Genomic DNA, 17,423 nt, shown 5'->3' with positions numbered 1-17,423 from the left:
GCAAGAAGGGCCAAAAGGCCTGTTTCTGTGTTGTAATGTTCTATGGTTCTATGGTCTAAGTTCGGCATGCCCACTACAACTCTCACCAACTCTTACATGTGCAACATAGAAAGAATCCTTTCTGTTGTATTACATCTTGGTATGGCTCCTGTTCTGTCCAAGACCGCAAGAAACTACAAAGGCCTGTGAACGAAGCCTAGTCTATCACGCAAACCAGCCTGCCATTCATTGACTCTGTCTACTCTTCCCCCTTCCTCATAAAAGCAGCCAGCATAATCAAGGTCCCCACGCACCCCAGACATACTCTCTTCCACCTTCTTCCGTCGAGAAAAAGATATAAAAGTCTGATGTCACATACCAACCAACTCAAGAAAAACTTCTTCACTGCTGCCATCAGACTTTTGAATGAACCTACCTTTTATTAAGTTGACTTTTCTCTACACCCTAGCTATGACTGTAACACTATATTCTGCACTCTCTCCTTTCCTTCTCCCCTATGTACTCTATGAACGGTACTTTGCACATTGATGTAATTGCACATCTACATGGATGGTCAGAGACTAAAATACAAACCCAACCCAATATACTTGGAAGTCATCTTAAATGGGACTCCAGGATCCGCAGTATTTTGCTTTTATTATAGTACTATACACCTGTCTGGCATAGGTCATGACTCACACATCTTGTTGACATTCAACTGAATGCAACAATGCACATCAGAACTGTTTAACACGACTCCCCTGGCTTCCTGCCCTCACAAACAAAACTCCCTCAAACACTCGCTGACTGATGAAAACCCACAAGTTGGTTGAAAACATCTGTGATGCACCTGACGTACCACACCACAGTAATATATTCAACCCACCTTCCATCGAGGTGCCCCATATAGAGTAATCTTCCTCAGCAATGTCTACCAGCAGACATCCTTTGGACCAAGGAATGGGAAACATGGAAAGTCTTTAATAAGCTGCTTGTGACAAGCCCCACCTGTTGAATGGCAGACTTTAATCTACTGCAGCAGAGTGGTCCTTGTTTAACAGGTTCAGGACAAGTCAGGACCCCTGTACAGTCAACCTCCACTGCCAGGGCCTCAGTACAAACCCCTTATGCACTTGTGGAGAGACACAAACGATTCTGCACATTACTGAGGAGTACAGACTAAATGACAGAATAATCACCTCAAATTCAACTAATGAGGAGGTGATTGCTTAGCTCTGTGGATTTGCAATTCGCTAAATAAAACAAGCAATGCATTGTATATCCATTCTTTAATGTTGCATTGTGCACCATGTGTTTAATTTATCTCCTCAGTTTCGCTGAACTTTAGTTTTGTAATGCTAACCACAGGAAACCAACTAGCTGACATCTGATCAGTATGTTCCATGGCAGCTGCTAATATTAAATACCAGTTGACGCAGTGCAGTCAAGTGATTAAAACATCATGTAATCCCAGTTGATGTTGGTTTTCTCCTGACTTTAAATGGATACTATGATGTGTTCACTCTAGGGACAACTGTAACTCATTTATGCAGGCATAGGACTATATTTTAAATAAAATTGCATCATCCCAATTACCATCTCATTGCTGGTTCACATCCAAATAAATTTGGTTTATAATTGAATGGCACCTATGTCAGACTCTTATTTATTGACTACAGCTCAGCCTTCAACACCATTATTCCTATGAAACACATCTCCAAACTCCATGGCCTGGGGCTCGGCACCTCCCTCTGTGACTGGATCCTGAACTTCCTAACTCACAGACCGTAATCAGTAAAGATAGGCAACAACATCTTCTCCATGATCATCCTCAACATCAGTGCCCCACAAGGCTGTGTCCTCAGCCCCCTACAATACTCCTTATACACCTATGACTGTGTGGCCAAATTCCTCTCCAACTTGATTTTCATGTTTGCTGATGACACCACTGTAGTAGATCGGATCTCAAACAATGACGAGACATGGTACAGCAATGAGATAGAGAATCTGGTGAACTGGTGCGACGACAATAATCTCTCCCTCAATGTCAATAAAACGAAGGAAACAGTCATCGACTTCAGGAAACATAGTGGAGAACATGCCCCTGTCTACATCAATGGGGACGAAGTAGAAATGGTTGAGACCTTCAGGTTTTTAGGTGTCCAGATCACCAACAACCTGTCCTGGACCCCCCATGCCAACACTATGGGCCTGATTTTACCATTTTGAGTCTAAGTGCCGAATCTGGGCGTCAAATAGATCCAAGCCTGGAATCCTCTTTCCAGCGCACCCACACACGTTTTGCCGGCTCCAGTCCGATCCACGCAGTGGGCGGGGCTTGGCGCAGGCAGACCGATCGGAGCACTGAACTGCGCATGCACAGTTCGAAAAAAATCTGACAGAGTGCGCCCGGGCGCTAAAGAAAAAAAGCAGAAAGCAGAGAGAGCGACTCTCTGACGGTCATCCTCTGGGGGTGGGGGTGGGGGGGACCCAGATCATCCTCTGGTCAGGTGGCGGGGGGGCTCCGCCACCACTCTGCATGCGATCCCTCCTCCCCTCCGGAGGAACGAATCCCTCCTGCCGGAGTGGACGTGCTGCCGTGCCATCCCACAAAACCTTCAGGATGAAGCGATTCCTCACTAAGAAGATGAAGAAGAACCGGCCGATTCCACAGTGGATCCGCATGAAAACCGGCTACAAGATCAGTACAAGTCCAAGAGGAGACACTGGAGAAGGACCAAGCTGGGCCTGTAAAGGGATACACCATCACTGGTACACTACCAGCCACAGATTACTCTTCCTTGCAGGGGCAAGAGAGCGGGAGAGATGGCTGTGGCTGGTAGTGTACCAGTGATGGTGTATCCCTTTACAGGGTTTTGTGGGATGGCATGGCTGCACGTCCACTCCGGCAGGAGGGATTCATTCCTCCGGTGAGGAGGAGGGATCGCCTGCAGAGTGGCGGCGGACACCCCTGCCCCCTCCCTCCCTCCCCACCGATCGGCCGCAGACTGGCAGTGGACCCCCCCACAACCAGAGGATGATCTGGGTCCCACCGCCCCCCCCTCCCCCCCCTCCTCCCACCTCCTTCCCCTCCCCCCCGCCCCTCTCACCCCACTGCATACTAATACATGTGACAATAATAAATTAAATCAAATCAAAATGTTTAAGTGGTGATGATATTAAACTGTTTTAACGCACAAGGGATTTAGTCGGTAGTCAAAAAAACACTCATATTCTAGTGGGGGAATCCAGAACCAGGGAAATAACCTTATGATTAAAACTAGGTCCTTCAAGAGTACAAACAGGAAGCACTTTTCCACAAAAACTGTTGTGGAAATCTGGAATTCTCTCCCTAAACATAACAAATGCTGGGAGGTTCAATTGAAATTTTCAAGAATGGGATCAACATATTTTAGTTATGAATATGATCGAGTGAAATTGAACACAAAGTAGCAATGATCTATAAAATGGCATTGGATATGACTGAAAAGATAAGATTAGAAATAAAGGTAAATCCACTAAACTGGAAAAGAGGGGAGGCGCTGCAGAGAGGTTGATGAGGAATTGTGCACTGTGGTCACAGATGGAGAGCTAGAAACATATAAAATAGGAGGAGGCCATTCAGCCCCTCTTGCTTGCTTCGCCATTCAAACTGATCATGGCTGATCATCTACCTCAACAGCCTGATCCCACCATTCCCCCAAATCATTTGATCCCCTTCGCCCCAAGAGTTATATCTAACTCCTTCTTGAAAACATACTGTTTTGGCCTCAACTGCTTTCTGTGGTATTATTATTGCTATTACCATAATTATCATTATGATATTCAGCATTGCACGCGAAGCACTAAATCTGAGTTATAAACTTACAAAGAGCCGAGGATTGGGATCCGAGTGAAAAGAATGTTACAACTTAACGATATAACTGCAGGAGATGTGAAGTAAGTATTTTAATCAGTATAGTACTGTGGTCCTAAAGAGACAAGAGAGTTACAAGAAGTGTCCTTATCTAAAAACTGGCATTACCCCTTGATCCTAATTTCTCTTATTAAGTCGCTGAATATATGATGGCATTGTGGTCTTCCAAAACAAAGACAGCACTAATTGGTTTTACTTTCAGCATTAAAGATGTTCAATTGTAATTTGAATTTGTAAAGTAAATTTGTAAATTCCCTTTTTTTCCCCTTCAACATACCTGATTAGCTTGGACCTCCGAGTACCATTGTGACCAATCCATGAATGTTAAATATTGTTCAACCAAAACAGTGCTAAGCAAACTGAGTGTTGTGTTTTGAGTAGCAGTTGCTATGGAGACTTGCACCAGTGGAACCAACAGGAGATAGTTTGTGTCTGAAAGACAGCTGTTGGAGGGTTGAATCTTCTGATAGTAAGACAGGACATTCCTCATTGCCTTGGCTGCATCTGTAAGCACATTGATGAGTCCGTATATGGAGGGATGTACACGTAACTAATCAAAAAGAAACTACGGTAGGATTAATGACTGGCAAAGTCCTGAGTACTTTAAAAACAACATTGATGCAGTTACAAGGCACCTTTAACATTAACAGACTTCAAGGATTATAAATCAGCAAAATTTGACATCAAAAGACATAAATTGATAAAAAGCGTTAGCTTTTAATGAGAGGAGAGAGGAAGCAAGGAGAGGTTTGGAGAGGGAATTTCAAAGCTTAGGCAGCTGAAGGCACAGTAATGGGGTGAAGAAAACTGAGGATCCACATAAGAACATAAGAAATAGGAGCAGGAGTAGGCCATCTAGCCCCTCGAGCCTGCCCCGCCATTCAATAAGATCATGGCTGATCTGACGTGGATCAGTACCACTTACCCGCCCGATCCCCATAACCCTTAATTCCCTTACCGATCAGGAATCCATCCATCCGCGCTTTAAACATATTCAGCGAGGTAGCCTCCACCACCTCAGTGGACATAAGCTAGAATTAGAGGAGTGCAGAGATCTTGGGGGTTATAATGCTCTAGGAGATAGGTAGGGTAATTATTTGGACATGAGAATGAGAATGTTAAAATCAAGGATGTGGGCTGGGTGCCAATGCAGACTATAAAGAAGGACTTGGTGCAAGTTAGGACATGGGCAGAGTTTTTGATGAACTAAAGTTTATTGAGAATGAAAGGTCAGAGGGAATCTTTGAAATAATCGAGTCTCAAGGTAACAAATTCATGGATAAAGGTTTCAGCAGCAAATGTGCTGAGGCAGATGTGGAGTCACAAAATATTACAGAATGTAAGTCGTGGCCTTGGTGAATGAAAGGATGGAAGCTCAGCTCAAGACAAAATAGGATGCAAACAGTCTGTTCAGTGGTAAGGGTAAATAATTTAAATGGTTCTTTTATATACTGCGGTCAGGTCCATAGATGACTGCTACAAGTCCAATAGTAGTAGATTGGGTCCCAGTCTGATCTGTTATTTAATGGAATTAATAAGCATTGGTGATCCACTAAAAATAAAAATATGTATATTGAAAATCTGTAATGAAAGCATTATGGATGGGATTTTACGGTCTCACTCAGGTGAGACCGAAAATTCCCACCCGAGGTCAACGGAGAGTTCCGTTGTCGGGCCCTCACACGCGCCGATTCTGTGGCGGGCGACGTGGTAGAGTTCCGGCCTGTATATCTGTGAGCATTTGAAAGAGAGATGCTTCATTAAAACTGGAGAGAGAGCTCATTCAGCCTCTTTATAATGCTGGCCAAAGCAAACACAGGAAAAGATCTGGTAAAAGTTGCCGGTCTTTGCTAAATACCTTCCTAAAAAGAAGCTGCTAACATGTTTAATCAAGATTATGAAACATTAACTTGGGGAAAGCCAACTTCATTGGGGAAGGAACAAATCTGAGAGGTTGGTAGGAGAAAGGTAGCTGATCAACAGGCTATCTTCATAGAGGAGATAATTCAGGCACAGTCAAGGTACATTCCCTCAAAAGGGAAAGGTAGGACAAACAAATCCAGAACTCCCTGGACATAGAAATGAAGATAAAAACCTGATAGGTGTCAGCTGAAAGTACAATTGAGAACCAGCCTGAATACAGGAAGTTCAGAGGGGAGGTGAAAAAGCAAATAAGAGAAGCAGAGGGAGTATAAAAAGAGACTGGCTGCCAACATAAAGAATCTTAAAGACTTCTATCGGCATATAAAGAGTAAAAGGGAGGTAAAAAGAGGAATAGGGATGATGAGGCACCAGAAAGGTAATTTATGCATTGAGGCAGAGGGCATAGCTGAGGTACCAAATTAATACTTTGCATCTGTCTTTACCAAGGAAGAAGATGCAACCCAGGACATGGAAAGGAACATAGGTTATCTTTCTTTTCCTGAGATGTATTGACATAGGTCTTGGTGTACATGGCACAATTTTAATGTTTGTGTATGATACAAAACTTGGAAGCTGAAAGGAAGACAGTATAGAACTTCAAATGGACAGACAAGTTGTGGAATGGGCAAATAGGTGACAGATGAAGTTTAATCAGAGGAATGTGAAGTGATTCATTTTTATAAAAAGAACACAGAGAGCAAGTATAAAACAGAAGGTACAAGTCTAATAGAGTGTAGGAACAGAGGGACCGGAGTATACATGTGCATAAGGTGGCAGACACATTGAGAGTGCAATTAATAAAACACACAAACATCACAATCAAGCATTCTGGGCTTCATTAATAGAGGCATAGAGTACAAAAGAAAAAGAGAGTTACGTTGAACTTGTACAAGTTACTGGGCAGGATTTTGCAGCTGTCCTGCAGGTGGGATCTTCCAATCACACTGAAGATGATCCCTCATGGGCAGGTTTCCTGGCAGCAGGGTGGGTGAGCAAAACAAATCACCATTGACTCGACAGGACCTGAAGATTCCGCCAGCGGCCAATGTGAACTGCCTCCGCTGCTGGAAAGCAAGTCACCAGGGACTGGAAAATCCAGGCTACTAATTTGGCCTCAGCTGGAGTATTGCATCCAGTTTTGAGCACTGCACTTTAGGAAGGATGAACATTCACAAGAATGTTTCCTGTGATGATGCACTTCAGTTATGAAGAGATTGTTTAGTTTAGTTTATAGTTTATTTATTAGTGTCACAAGTAGGCTTACATTAACACTGCAATTAAGTTACTGTGAAAATCCTCTAATTGCCACACTCTAGGGCCTGTTCGGGTACATGGAGGAAGAATTTAGCATGGCCAATGCACATAACCAGCACGTCTTTTGGACTGTGGGTGGAAACCGGAGCACCAGGAGGAGACCCATGCAGACACGGGGAGAACATGTAGACTCCGCACAGACAGTGACCCAAGCTGGGAACCAAACCTGGGTCCCTGAGAAGTTAGAAATATAGAAACTAGAAGGAGTAGGCCATTGGCTCCTTGAACCTGCTCCACCATTCATTTTGATCTTGGCTGATCATCGAATTCAATATCCTGATCCTCCCTTCCCCATATCCCTTGATCCCTTTAGCCCCTTAGCTATATCTAATTTCTCCTTGAAATCAGGCAATGCATTGGCTTCAACTACTTTCTGTGGAAGTGAAATCCACACATTTACCACCCTCTGGGTGAAGAAATTTCTCCTCATCTCAGTTCTAAAAGGTTTGCCCCTTATCCTCAAACTATGTCCCCCTAGTTCTGGATTCTCCCACTATTGGGAACATTCTTTCTGAATATGCCCTGCCTAACCCTGTTATAGAATTTTCAAAGCTTCTATGAGATCCCCTCTCACTCTTCTAAACTCCAGTGAATATAATCCTAATCGACTTAGTCTCTCCTCAAATGACAGACCTGCCAATCCAGGAATCAGCCTGGTAAACCTCCACTGTTCACCTTCTATAGCAAGATCATCAAGCAGAGGTGGCAGAAGAGGATTGTGGGAGAAGTCAACTCAGTTACCTCGACTGTACTGTGGGTAGCTGAAGAACTGGTGTCAAGAAGCGAGACACCAGTTCTTCACCTGGGTCCCTGGCGCTGTGAGGCAGCAGTGCTGAACGCTGTGCCACCGCGTCACCCAGAGGAAAGCCGCAGGGTTCAGCAGTCTGGAGTGCGTTTGCTTCAATGCAAGAAATATGACAGGTAAAACAGATTAACTGAGAGCCTGGAATATTGCATGGAATTATGATGTAATTGCAATTACAGAGACTTGTAGTGAGGCATCATGGGTGGAGCTCAGACGCTCTTGAGAACGTCAATGTATCAAAGGAGGAAGTGTTGAGTATCCTAAATGGCATTAATGTAGTCAAGTCCCCAGGGCTGGATGGGATCTATCCCAGCTGTACTGCTGGGGCCTTAACAGATACCTTTGCATCCTCTTTGATCACAGGTGAGGTTCCAGAGGATTGGAGAATAGCCAATGTTGTTCCCTTGTTAAGAAAGGAAGCAGGGATAATCCAGCAAATTATAGGCCGGTAAATCTGACATCAGTGGTGGGGAACATAAAAACTAGGAGCAGGAGTAGGCTATTTAGCCCCTCGAGCCTATGCCGCCATTCAATGAGATCATGGCTAATACTTTTGTGGACTTACCCACCCGCTCACCATAAACCCTAATTCCTTTACTGTTCAAAAATCTATCTAACGTTGCCTTAAAAACATTCAACGAGATAGCCTCAACTGCTTCACTGGGCAGGGAATGCCACAGATTCACAACCCTTTGGGTGAAGAAGTTCCTCCTCAACTCAGTTCTAAATCTACTCCCTCTTATTTTGAGGCTATGTCCCCTAGTTCTGGGTTTCACCTGACAGTGGAAACAACCTCCCTGCTTCTATCTTATCTATTTCCTTCATAATTTTATATGTTTCTACAAGATCTCCCTCATTCTTTAAAATTCCAATCAGTATAGTCCCAGTCTATTTAGTTTTTCCTCATAAGCCAACCCTCTCAACTCCGGAATCAACCAAGTGAATCTCCTCTGCACTCCCTCCAGTGTCAGTATATCCTTTCTCAAGTAAGGAGACCAAAACTGTACACAATACTCCAGGTGTGGCCTCACCAGCACCTTATTAAACAGCTGCAACATAACCTCCCTGTTTTTAAACTCCATCCCTCTGGCAGTGAAGAGCAAAATCCAATTTGCCTTCTTAATTACCTGCTGCACCTACAAACCAACTTTTTGTGATTCATGCACAAGGACACCCAGGTCCCTCTGCACAGCAGCATGCTGCAATTTTTTACAATTTAAAGAATAGTGCATTTTGCTGTTATCCCTACCAAAATGGATGACCTCACATTTACCAACATTATACTCCATCAGCCAGACTCCTGCCCACTCACTTAAACTATCTATATCCTTTTGCAGACACTTCAGTGTCCTCCATCACTGAACTTAGGGTCATCTGCGAACTTTGACACACTATACTTGGTCCCCAACTTCAAATCATCTGTGTAAATTGTAAACAATCGCAGTCCCAACACTGATCCCTGAGGCACACCACTAGTCACTGATCGCCAATAAGGGGAGAATGATGGCCTAGTGGTATCATTGCTCGAACATTAATCCAGAAACTCAGCTAATGTTCTGGGGACCTGGGTTCGAAGCCCACCACAGCAGAGGAAGGAATTTGAAATCAATGGAAAAAATCTGGAATTAAGAATCTACTGATGACCATTGTCGATTGCTGTAAAAACCCATCTGGTTCACTAATGTGCATTAGGGAAGAAAATCTGCCATCTTTACCTGGTCTGGCCTACATGCGACTCCAGAGCAATGTGGTTGACTCTCAACTGCTCTTGAACAACTAGGGATGGGCAATAAATGTCCCATGAATGAATAAAAAAAACAGAAAAACACCCATATATCCCCACTCTTTGCTTTCTGTTAGTTAACCAATCCTCATTACCCGTAGGCTTACATTAATACTGCAATGAAGTTACTGTAAAAATCCCCTCGTTGTCACACTCCAACCAATGCACCTAACCAACTTTCGGACTGTGGGAGGAAACCCACGCAGACATAGGGAGAACATGCAGACTCCACACAGACAGTGACCCAAGCTGGGAATCGAATCCGGGTCCCTAGTCCCTGAGGCAGCAATGCTAACCATTGTGTGACCAGTTAGGATCTGGAATGCTCTGCCTGAAAGTGTAGTGGAGTAATGTACATTTGAAGCATCGAAAAGAGAATTAGCCTGTTATTTGAAAATAATGAATGCACAGGGGAAGATGTTGGGAGAGTGGAACTAGGTGAGTTGCTCATGCAGAAAGTTGGTGTAGCCACCTCCTTCTGCATCATAACAATTCTATGATTCTGTGAAGCCATTTATGATATTGGTGATGAACAAGAGTTATCAATGTAGGTTGGTAGAAACTCAGTAAGGGGAAAATAAAAGAGGAAGTCACTTGCGGCAAGCTAAAAGACGTGCTGGTTAGGTGCATTGACCTGAACAGGCGCTGGAGTGTGGAGACTAGGGGAATTTCACAGTAACTTCATTGCAGTGTTAATGTAAAACTTACTTGTGACTAAAAGGGTAAAATGGCATAAACAGCAAAATATTTCTGCGATCTTAGAAGCAGGAGATTTTGATTTATTATTCTATGATAATTCCATGTCTTTGCAATGCTGCAGTTAAAATTGCTATCACACTCTAGGTTGCTTACATTTTGACTCACTCAGAGTTTTGAAGCTTGGCTGTGAAGACAGCAGAGATTCACATTTTAATAAGATCTCCATGTTATTGCTCGACTGGGGAAGGCTTCGTGAGAGGCTAGAAATATACTCCAACCGTGCTACAGGGATGGACAATAGGCAACCTTAAGCATAACAAAAATACATATTCTCAAATATTCTATTCAAGATTATGATTGAATCCAACCATCTACATAGCTTTCACTATCAGCACCCATAAGATAAATTCATACGGCAAGTTACCAAGATATCAGGAATGTACATAGACATGTTCGAAAATTTGGGAAAGAAAATACAAAAAAAAGATATGTAGATGATCTTAAACAATGTCTTAATTTTAAAATTCTTACCCTTGTTTTCAAATTCCTCAATGGTCTTTCCCCTCCCCATCTCTGTAATCTCCTGGAGGTGCAGTTGTTTCCCCACGCTTTTGTTCTTTAAAGAGTTTTTTTAACAGATCCTACACCATGGCAGTTCCCTTTATCAAAAGGTCACCATTGAGGAGGAAATCAAGCACAATCCTCCAGAAACTGCACAACCAGATCTTCGATGTTTTAGACAAGATAGAGGTAAAAGAGGTGGAGGAGTTGCATTACTAATCAGGGAGATTGTCACATCTGCACTCAGAGGGGACATACTGGAGGCAATATGAGTAGAGCTCATAATTAAGAAGGGTACAATCGCTCTGATGGGATTATACAATAGGCCCCCCAACAACCACCAGGACATTGAGGAACAAATATGTAGGCAGACTATGGAAAGATGCAATAACAGGGTTGTCATAGTGGGTGATTTTAACTTCCCCAGTATTTACTGGGACTTCCTTAGAGCAAGAGGCTTAAATGGGACAGAATTTGTTAGGTGCATCCAAGAGGGTTTCTTGAAACAGTATGTCGATAGCCCAATCAAAGGAGGAGTCATACTCGACCTTGAATTGGCAAGTGAGTTTTGCCAGGCCTGTGATGAAACTGTGCTATTTTGATATATTTTATGTTTAAGGTGGAGCTGCTTTAAGAGGCAGTGTTTTGTTACAGAAGTCGATAATCTGTTAATGTGATCTCTACTATTGCCTACCATAAACCTACCTTCACTAATAAATATATGCGCTGGGATTCCTACAGCTCCATGTGCAACACAATTTGCCATTTTTGCAATCTTGAGCCATTTCTCAGTATCCAAGTTTGGCACTGGAATAGAGTACATCAAAGCTATCCTGATGGATAATGGCTAACCGGATTAGATCATTGCTTGCCGTGTATATCGCATACTCCTGTTACAGAAGTTGATATGTCTGGGAAAACATGCCGCTCACATGATGAGAATGCAGGATAAGAACTGATTTTAGCTAGGAATATGATAGTTTGTGGAGTTAATGGACCTTTTGTTTACCTATGTTCTCCTGAGATTTTAGACTAAGTATGCACTCATGTACGTTTTTGATTAGGTTCTTTGATAGGGACAGAGTCATGTGGTAAATGGAAGGAGCTAAACATGCAGGAAAGAACATTTTAATTTTGGCAGGTTGCTAGCGGAGTGCCACAGGGATCAGTGCTTGGTCCTCTGCTCTTTGTGATTTTTATTAATGACTTAGAGGAGGGAGCTGAAGGGTGGATCAGTAAATTTGCTGATGACACCAAGATTGGTGGAGTAGTGGATGAGGTGGAGGGCTGTTGTAGGCTGCAAAGAGACATAGATAGGATGCAAAGCTGGGCTGAAAAATGTCAAATGGAGTTTAACCCTGATAAATGTGAGGTGATTCATTTTGGTAGGACTAATTTAAATGTGGATTACAGGGTCAAAGGTAGGGTTCTGAAGACTGTAGAGGAACAGAGAGATCTTGGGGTCCATATCCACAGATCTCTAAAGGTTGCCACTCAAGTGGATAGAGCTGTGAAGAAGGCCTATAGTGTGTATACCGCGTTGGGGAACTGGAACTGCAGCTCAATGACCTTCGTCTGGTTAGGGAGAATGAAGAGGTGATAGATAGGAGTTACAGGCAGGTGGTCACACCGGGGCCATGAGAGACAGACAAGTGGGTCACGGTTAGGAAGGGGAAGGGGAAAGGTCAGGTACTAGAGAGTACCCCAGTGGCTGTGCCCCTTAAAAATAAGTACTCCTGTTTAAGTACTGTTGGGGGGAGCAGCCTACCTGGGGGAAGCAACAGTGGCCGTGCCTCCGGCGCAGAGTCCGGCCCGGCAGCTCAGAAGGAGAGGGAAAGGGAGGATGAACAAACTGACCACAGCACCAAGGTACAGGGAGCCATCCAAGTGGAGGGAGAAACAAAAAATGTCGTAGAAATTGGGGATAGTACACTTTTGGATGCTGTTGGGGGGGACGACTGAGCAGGGGTAAGCCATGGTGTCCAGGTCACTGGCTCAGAGTCTGTCCTTGTGGCTCAGAAGGGCAGGGGGGAGAGGAGTAGAGGATTAGTCATTGGGGACTCCATAGTTAAAGGGACGGATAGGAGATTCTGCGGGAACGAGAGAGACTCGCGGTTGGTGTGTTGCCTCCCAGGAGCCAGAGTCCGCGATGTCTCGGATCGTGTTTTCGATATCCGTAAGGGGGAGGGGGACCAGCCCCAAGTTGTGGTTCACATAGGCACTCAAGACATAGGTAGGAAAAGGGATGGGGATGTAAGGCAGAAATTCAGAGAGTTAGGGTGGAAGCTTAGGGCTAGAACAAACAAAGTTGTTATCTCTGGTTTGTTACCCGTGCCATGTGATAGTGAGGAGAGGAATAGGGAGAGAGAGCTGTTGAACACGTGGTTACAGGGATGGTGCAGGAGGGAGGGATTCAGACACCTGGACAATTGGGGCTCTTTTTGGGGTAGGTGGGACCTCTACAAACAGGATGGTCTGCACTTGAACCAGAGGGGTACTAAAATCTTGGGGGGGGAAATTTGCGAATGCTCTTCGGGAGGGTTTAAACTAATTCAGCAGGGGGGTGGGTACCTGAATTGTAGCTCCGGTGTACAGGAGGTTGAGAGTAGTGAGGTCATGGATGAGGTTTCAGAGTCGCAGGAGTGTACTGGCAGGCAGGAAGGCGGGTTTGAAGTGTGTATACTTCAACGCAAGGAGCATCCGGAATAAGGTGGGTGAGCTTGCAGCATGGGTTGGTACCTGGGACTTCGATGTTGTGGCCATCTCGGAGATATGGATAGAGCAGGGACAGGAATGGTTGTTGCAGGTTCCGGGGTTTAGATGTTTCAGTAAGTGCAGGGAAGGTGGTAAAAGAGGGGGAAGTGTGGCATTGTTAGTCAAGGACAGTATTACGGTGGCAGAAAGGACATTTGATGAGGACTCGTCTACTGAGGTAGTTTGGGCTGAGGTTAGAAACAGGAAAGGAGAGGTCACCCTGTTGGGAGTTTTTTATAGCCCTCCGAAAAGTTCCAGAGATGTAGAGGAAAAGATTGCAAAGATGATTCTGGAGAGGAGCGAATGTAACAGGGTAGTTGTACTGGGGGACTTTAACTTTACAAATATTGACTGGAAAAGCTATAGTTCGAGTACTTTAGAGGGGTCGGTTTTTGTCCAGTGTGTGCAGGAAGGCTTCCTGACACAGTATGCAGATAGACCAACAAGAGGCGAGGCCACATTGGATTTGGTACTGGGTAATGAACCAGGCCAGGTGTTAGATTTGGAGGTAGGTGAGCACTTTGGTGACAGTGACCACAATTCGACTACGTTTACTTTAGCAATGGAAAAGGATAGGTATATACCAAAGGGCAAGAGTTATAGCTGGGGGAAAGGAAATTATGATGCGATTAGGCGAGATTTAGGATGCATAGGTTGGGGAAGGAAACTGCAGGGGATGGGCACAATTGTAATGTGGAACTTGTTCAAGGAACAGCTACTACGTGTCCTTGATAAATATGTACCTGTCAGGCAGGGAGGAAGCAGACGTGTGAGGGAACCGTGGTTTACTAAGGAGGTTGAATCTCTTGTGAAGAGGAAGAAGGAGACTTATGTTAAGATGAGACGTGAAGGCTCAGTTAGGGCACTTGAGAGTTACAAGTTAGCCAGGAAGGACCTAAAGAAAGAGTTAAGAAGAGCCAGGAGGGGACATGAGAAGTCTTTGTCAGGTAGGATCAAGGAAAACCCTAAAGCTTTCTACAGGTATGTCAGGAGTAAAAGAATGACTAGGGTAAGATTAGGGCCAGTCAAGGATAGGAGTGGGAAGTTGTGCGTGGAGTCTGAAGAGATAGGAGAGGCACTAAATGAATATTTTTCATCGGTATTCACACTGGAGAGGGACAGTGTTGTCGAGGGGAGTACTGAGATGCAGGCTGTTGGACTGGATGGGATTGATGTTCATAAGGAGGAGTTGTTAGCAATTCTGGAAAGGGTAAAAATAGATAAGTCCCCTGGGCCGGATGGGATTTATCCTAGGATTCTCTGGGAGGCTAGAGAGGAGATTGCAGAGACTTTGGCTTTGATCTTTGTGTCATCATTGTCTACAGGAACAGTGCCAGAAGACTGGAGGATAGCAAATGTTGTCCCCTTGTTCAAGAAGGAGAGTAGGGACAACCCTGTGAATTATAGACCGGTGAGCCTTACTTCTGTTGTGGGCAAAGTATTGGAAAGGATTATAAGAGATAGGATTTATAATCACCTAGAAAGGAATAATTTGATTAGGGATAGTCAGCACGGTTTTGTGAAGGGTAGGTCGTGCCTCACAAACCTTATTGAGTTCTTTGAGAAGGTGACCAAAGAGGTGGATGAGGGTAAAGCGGTTGATGTTGTGTATATGGATTTCAGCAAAGCGTTTGATAAGGTTCCCCATGGTAAGCTTTTACAGAAAATACGGACACATGGGATTGAGGGTGATTTAGTGGTTTGGATCAGGAATTGGCGAGCTGTAAGAAAACAAAGGGTGGTGGTTGATGGGAAATATTCATCCTGGAGTTCAGTTACTAGTGGTGTACCGCAAGGATCTGTTTTGGGGCCACTGCTGTTTGTCATTTTTATTAATAACTTGGATGAGGGCGTGGAAGGATGGATTAGTAAATTTGCGGATGACACCAAAGTCGGTGGAGTTGTAGACAGTGCGGAGGGAAGTGGCAGGTTAAAGAGGGACATAGATAAGCTGCAGAGCTGGGCTGAGAGGTGGCAAATGGAGTTTAATGCGGAAAAGTGTGAGGTGATTCACTTTGGAAGGAGTAACAGGAATACAGAGTACTGGGCTAATGGTATGATACTTGGTAGTGTGGATGAACAGAGGGATCTGGGTGTCCATGTGCATAGATCCCTGAAAGTTTTGGCACCCAGGTTGATAGGGTTGTTAAGAAGGCGTACAGTGTGTTAGCTTTTATTGGCAGAGGGATTGACTTTCGGAGCCAGGAGGTCATGCTGCAACTGTACAAAACTCTGGTGCGGCCGCATTTGGAGTATTGCGTACAGTTCTGGTCGCCGTATTATAGGAAAGATGTGGAAGTGTTGGAAAGGATGCAGAGGAGATTTACCAGGATGTTGCCTGGTATGGTGGGAAGATCGTATGAGGAAAGGCTGAGGGGCTTGAGGTTGTTTTTCGTTCGAGAGAAGAAGGTTAAGAGGTGACTTAATAGAGGCATACAAGATGATCAGAGGATTAGATAGGGTGGATAGTGAGAGCCATTTTCCTCGGATGGTGTTGGCTAGCATGAGGGGACATAGCTTTAAATTGAGGGGTGAGAGATATAGGACAGATGTTAGAGGTAGGTTCTTTACTCAGAGAGTTGTAAGAGCGTGGAATGCCCTGCCTGCAGCAGTGGTGGACTCGTCAATGTTGAGAGCGTTCAAGTGGTTTTTGGATAAACATTTGGATGATATTGGAATAGTGTAGATTAGAGGGGCTTTAAATTGGTACCACTGGTCGGCGCAACATCGAGGGCCGAAGGGCCTGTACTGCGCTGTAATGTTCTATGTTCTATAGTGTGTTAGCTTTTATTAACAGGGGGTTGGAGTTTAAGAGCCGTGGGGTTATGCTGCAACTGTACAGGACCTTGGTGAGACCACATTTGGAATATTGTGTGCAGTTCTGGTCACCTCACTATAAGAAGGATGTGGAAGCGCTGGAAAGAGTGCAGAGGAGATTTACCAGGATGCTGCCTGGTTTGGAGGGTAGGTCTTATGAGGAAAGGTTGAGGGAGCTAGGGCTGTTCTCTCTGGAGCGGAGGAGGCTGAGGGGAGACTTAATAGAGGTTTATAAAATGATGAAGGGGATAGATAGAGTGAACGTTCAAAGACTATTTCCTCGGGTGGATGGAGCTATTACAAGGGGGCATAACTATAGGGTTCATGGTGGGAGATATAGGAAGGATATCAGAGGTAGGTTCTTTACGCAGAGAGTGGTTGGGGTGTGGAATGGACTGCCTGCAGTGATAGTGGAGTCAGACACTTTAGGAACATTTAAGCGGTTATTGGATAGGCACATGGAGCACACCAGGATGATAGGGAGCGGGATAGCTTGATCTTGGTTTCAGATAAAGCTCGGCACAACATCGTGGGCCGAAGGGCCTGTTCTGTGCTGTACTGTTCTATGTCTATGTCTTAATTTTCTTTTTAAAATAACGAGCAGGTGCTGCCCGAAGCTGTTGGAAGAGAGAACTGTCTCTCTGTCTCATCCTCTCCAAAGGCTTTCTGAAAGCTCCAAGATTGTTAATCAAAGTCACAAGCAAGTATGCCTGTGTTTTGCTAACTACTTTTAAAGAGGGGTTTAAGTCTATAAGAGAAATATTGCTTGATTGACAGTTAAGAATTGTGCCTTACCATGTTCAGCTATTGTTCAATGGTTAAGAGGTAAGCCAATTAATTTGTTATAGGTAAACTGTGTTGTTAAATAAAGT

At 44.3% G+C, this 17,423-nt stretch overlaps 1 protein-coding gene across 2 annotated transcripts in view; it reads right to left on the bottom strand.

Moving 5' to 3' along the window:
- The window catches only part of LOC144501160 (uncharacterized), a 192,244-nt gene that overhangs the window by 159,911 nt on the left and 14,910 nt on the right, over positions 1 to 17,423 (bottom strand). For both annotated transcript variants that reach the window (XM_078224566.1, XM_078224567.1), the window contains exons 5-6: positions 10,573 to 10,701; positions 4,173 to 4,399 (exon numbers count right to left, since the gene is read on the bottom strand). In XM_078224566.1, the coding sequence (XP_078080692.1) occupies positions 4,173 to 4,399; positions 10,573 to 10,701 (356 nt within the window). The remainder of the gene's footprint in view (positions 1 to 4,172; positions 4,400 to 10,572; positions 10,702 to 17,423) is intronic.

The sequence above is a fragment of the Mustelus asterias genome, chromosome 12, assembly GCF_964213995.1.
Source record: "Mustelus asterias chromosome 12, sMusAst1.hap1.1, whole genome shotgun sequence".
Lineage (NCBI taxonomy): Eukaryota > Metazoa > Chordata > Chondrichthyes > Carcharhiniformes > Triakidae > Mustelus > Mustelus asterias.
The sequence above is the reverse complement of the archived record's forward strand: the minus strand, read 5'-3'. Positions and strand labels throughout refer to the sequence as shown.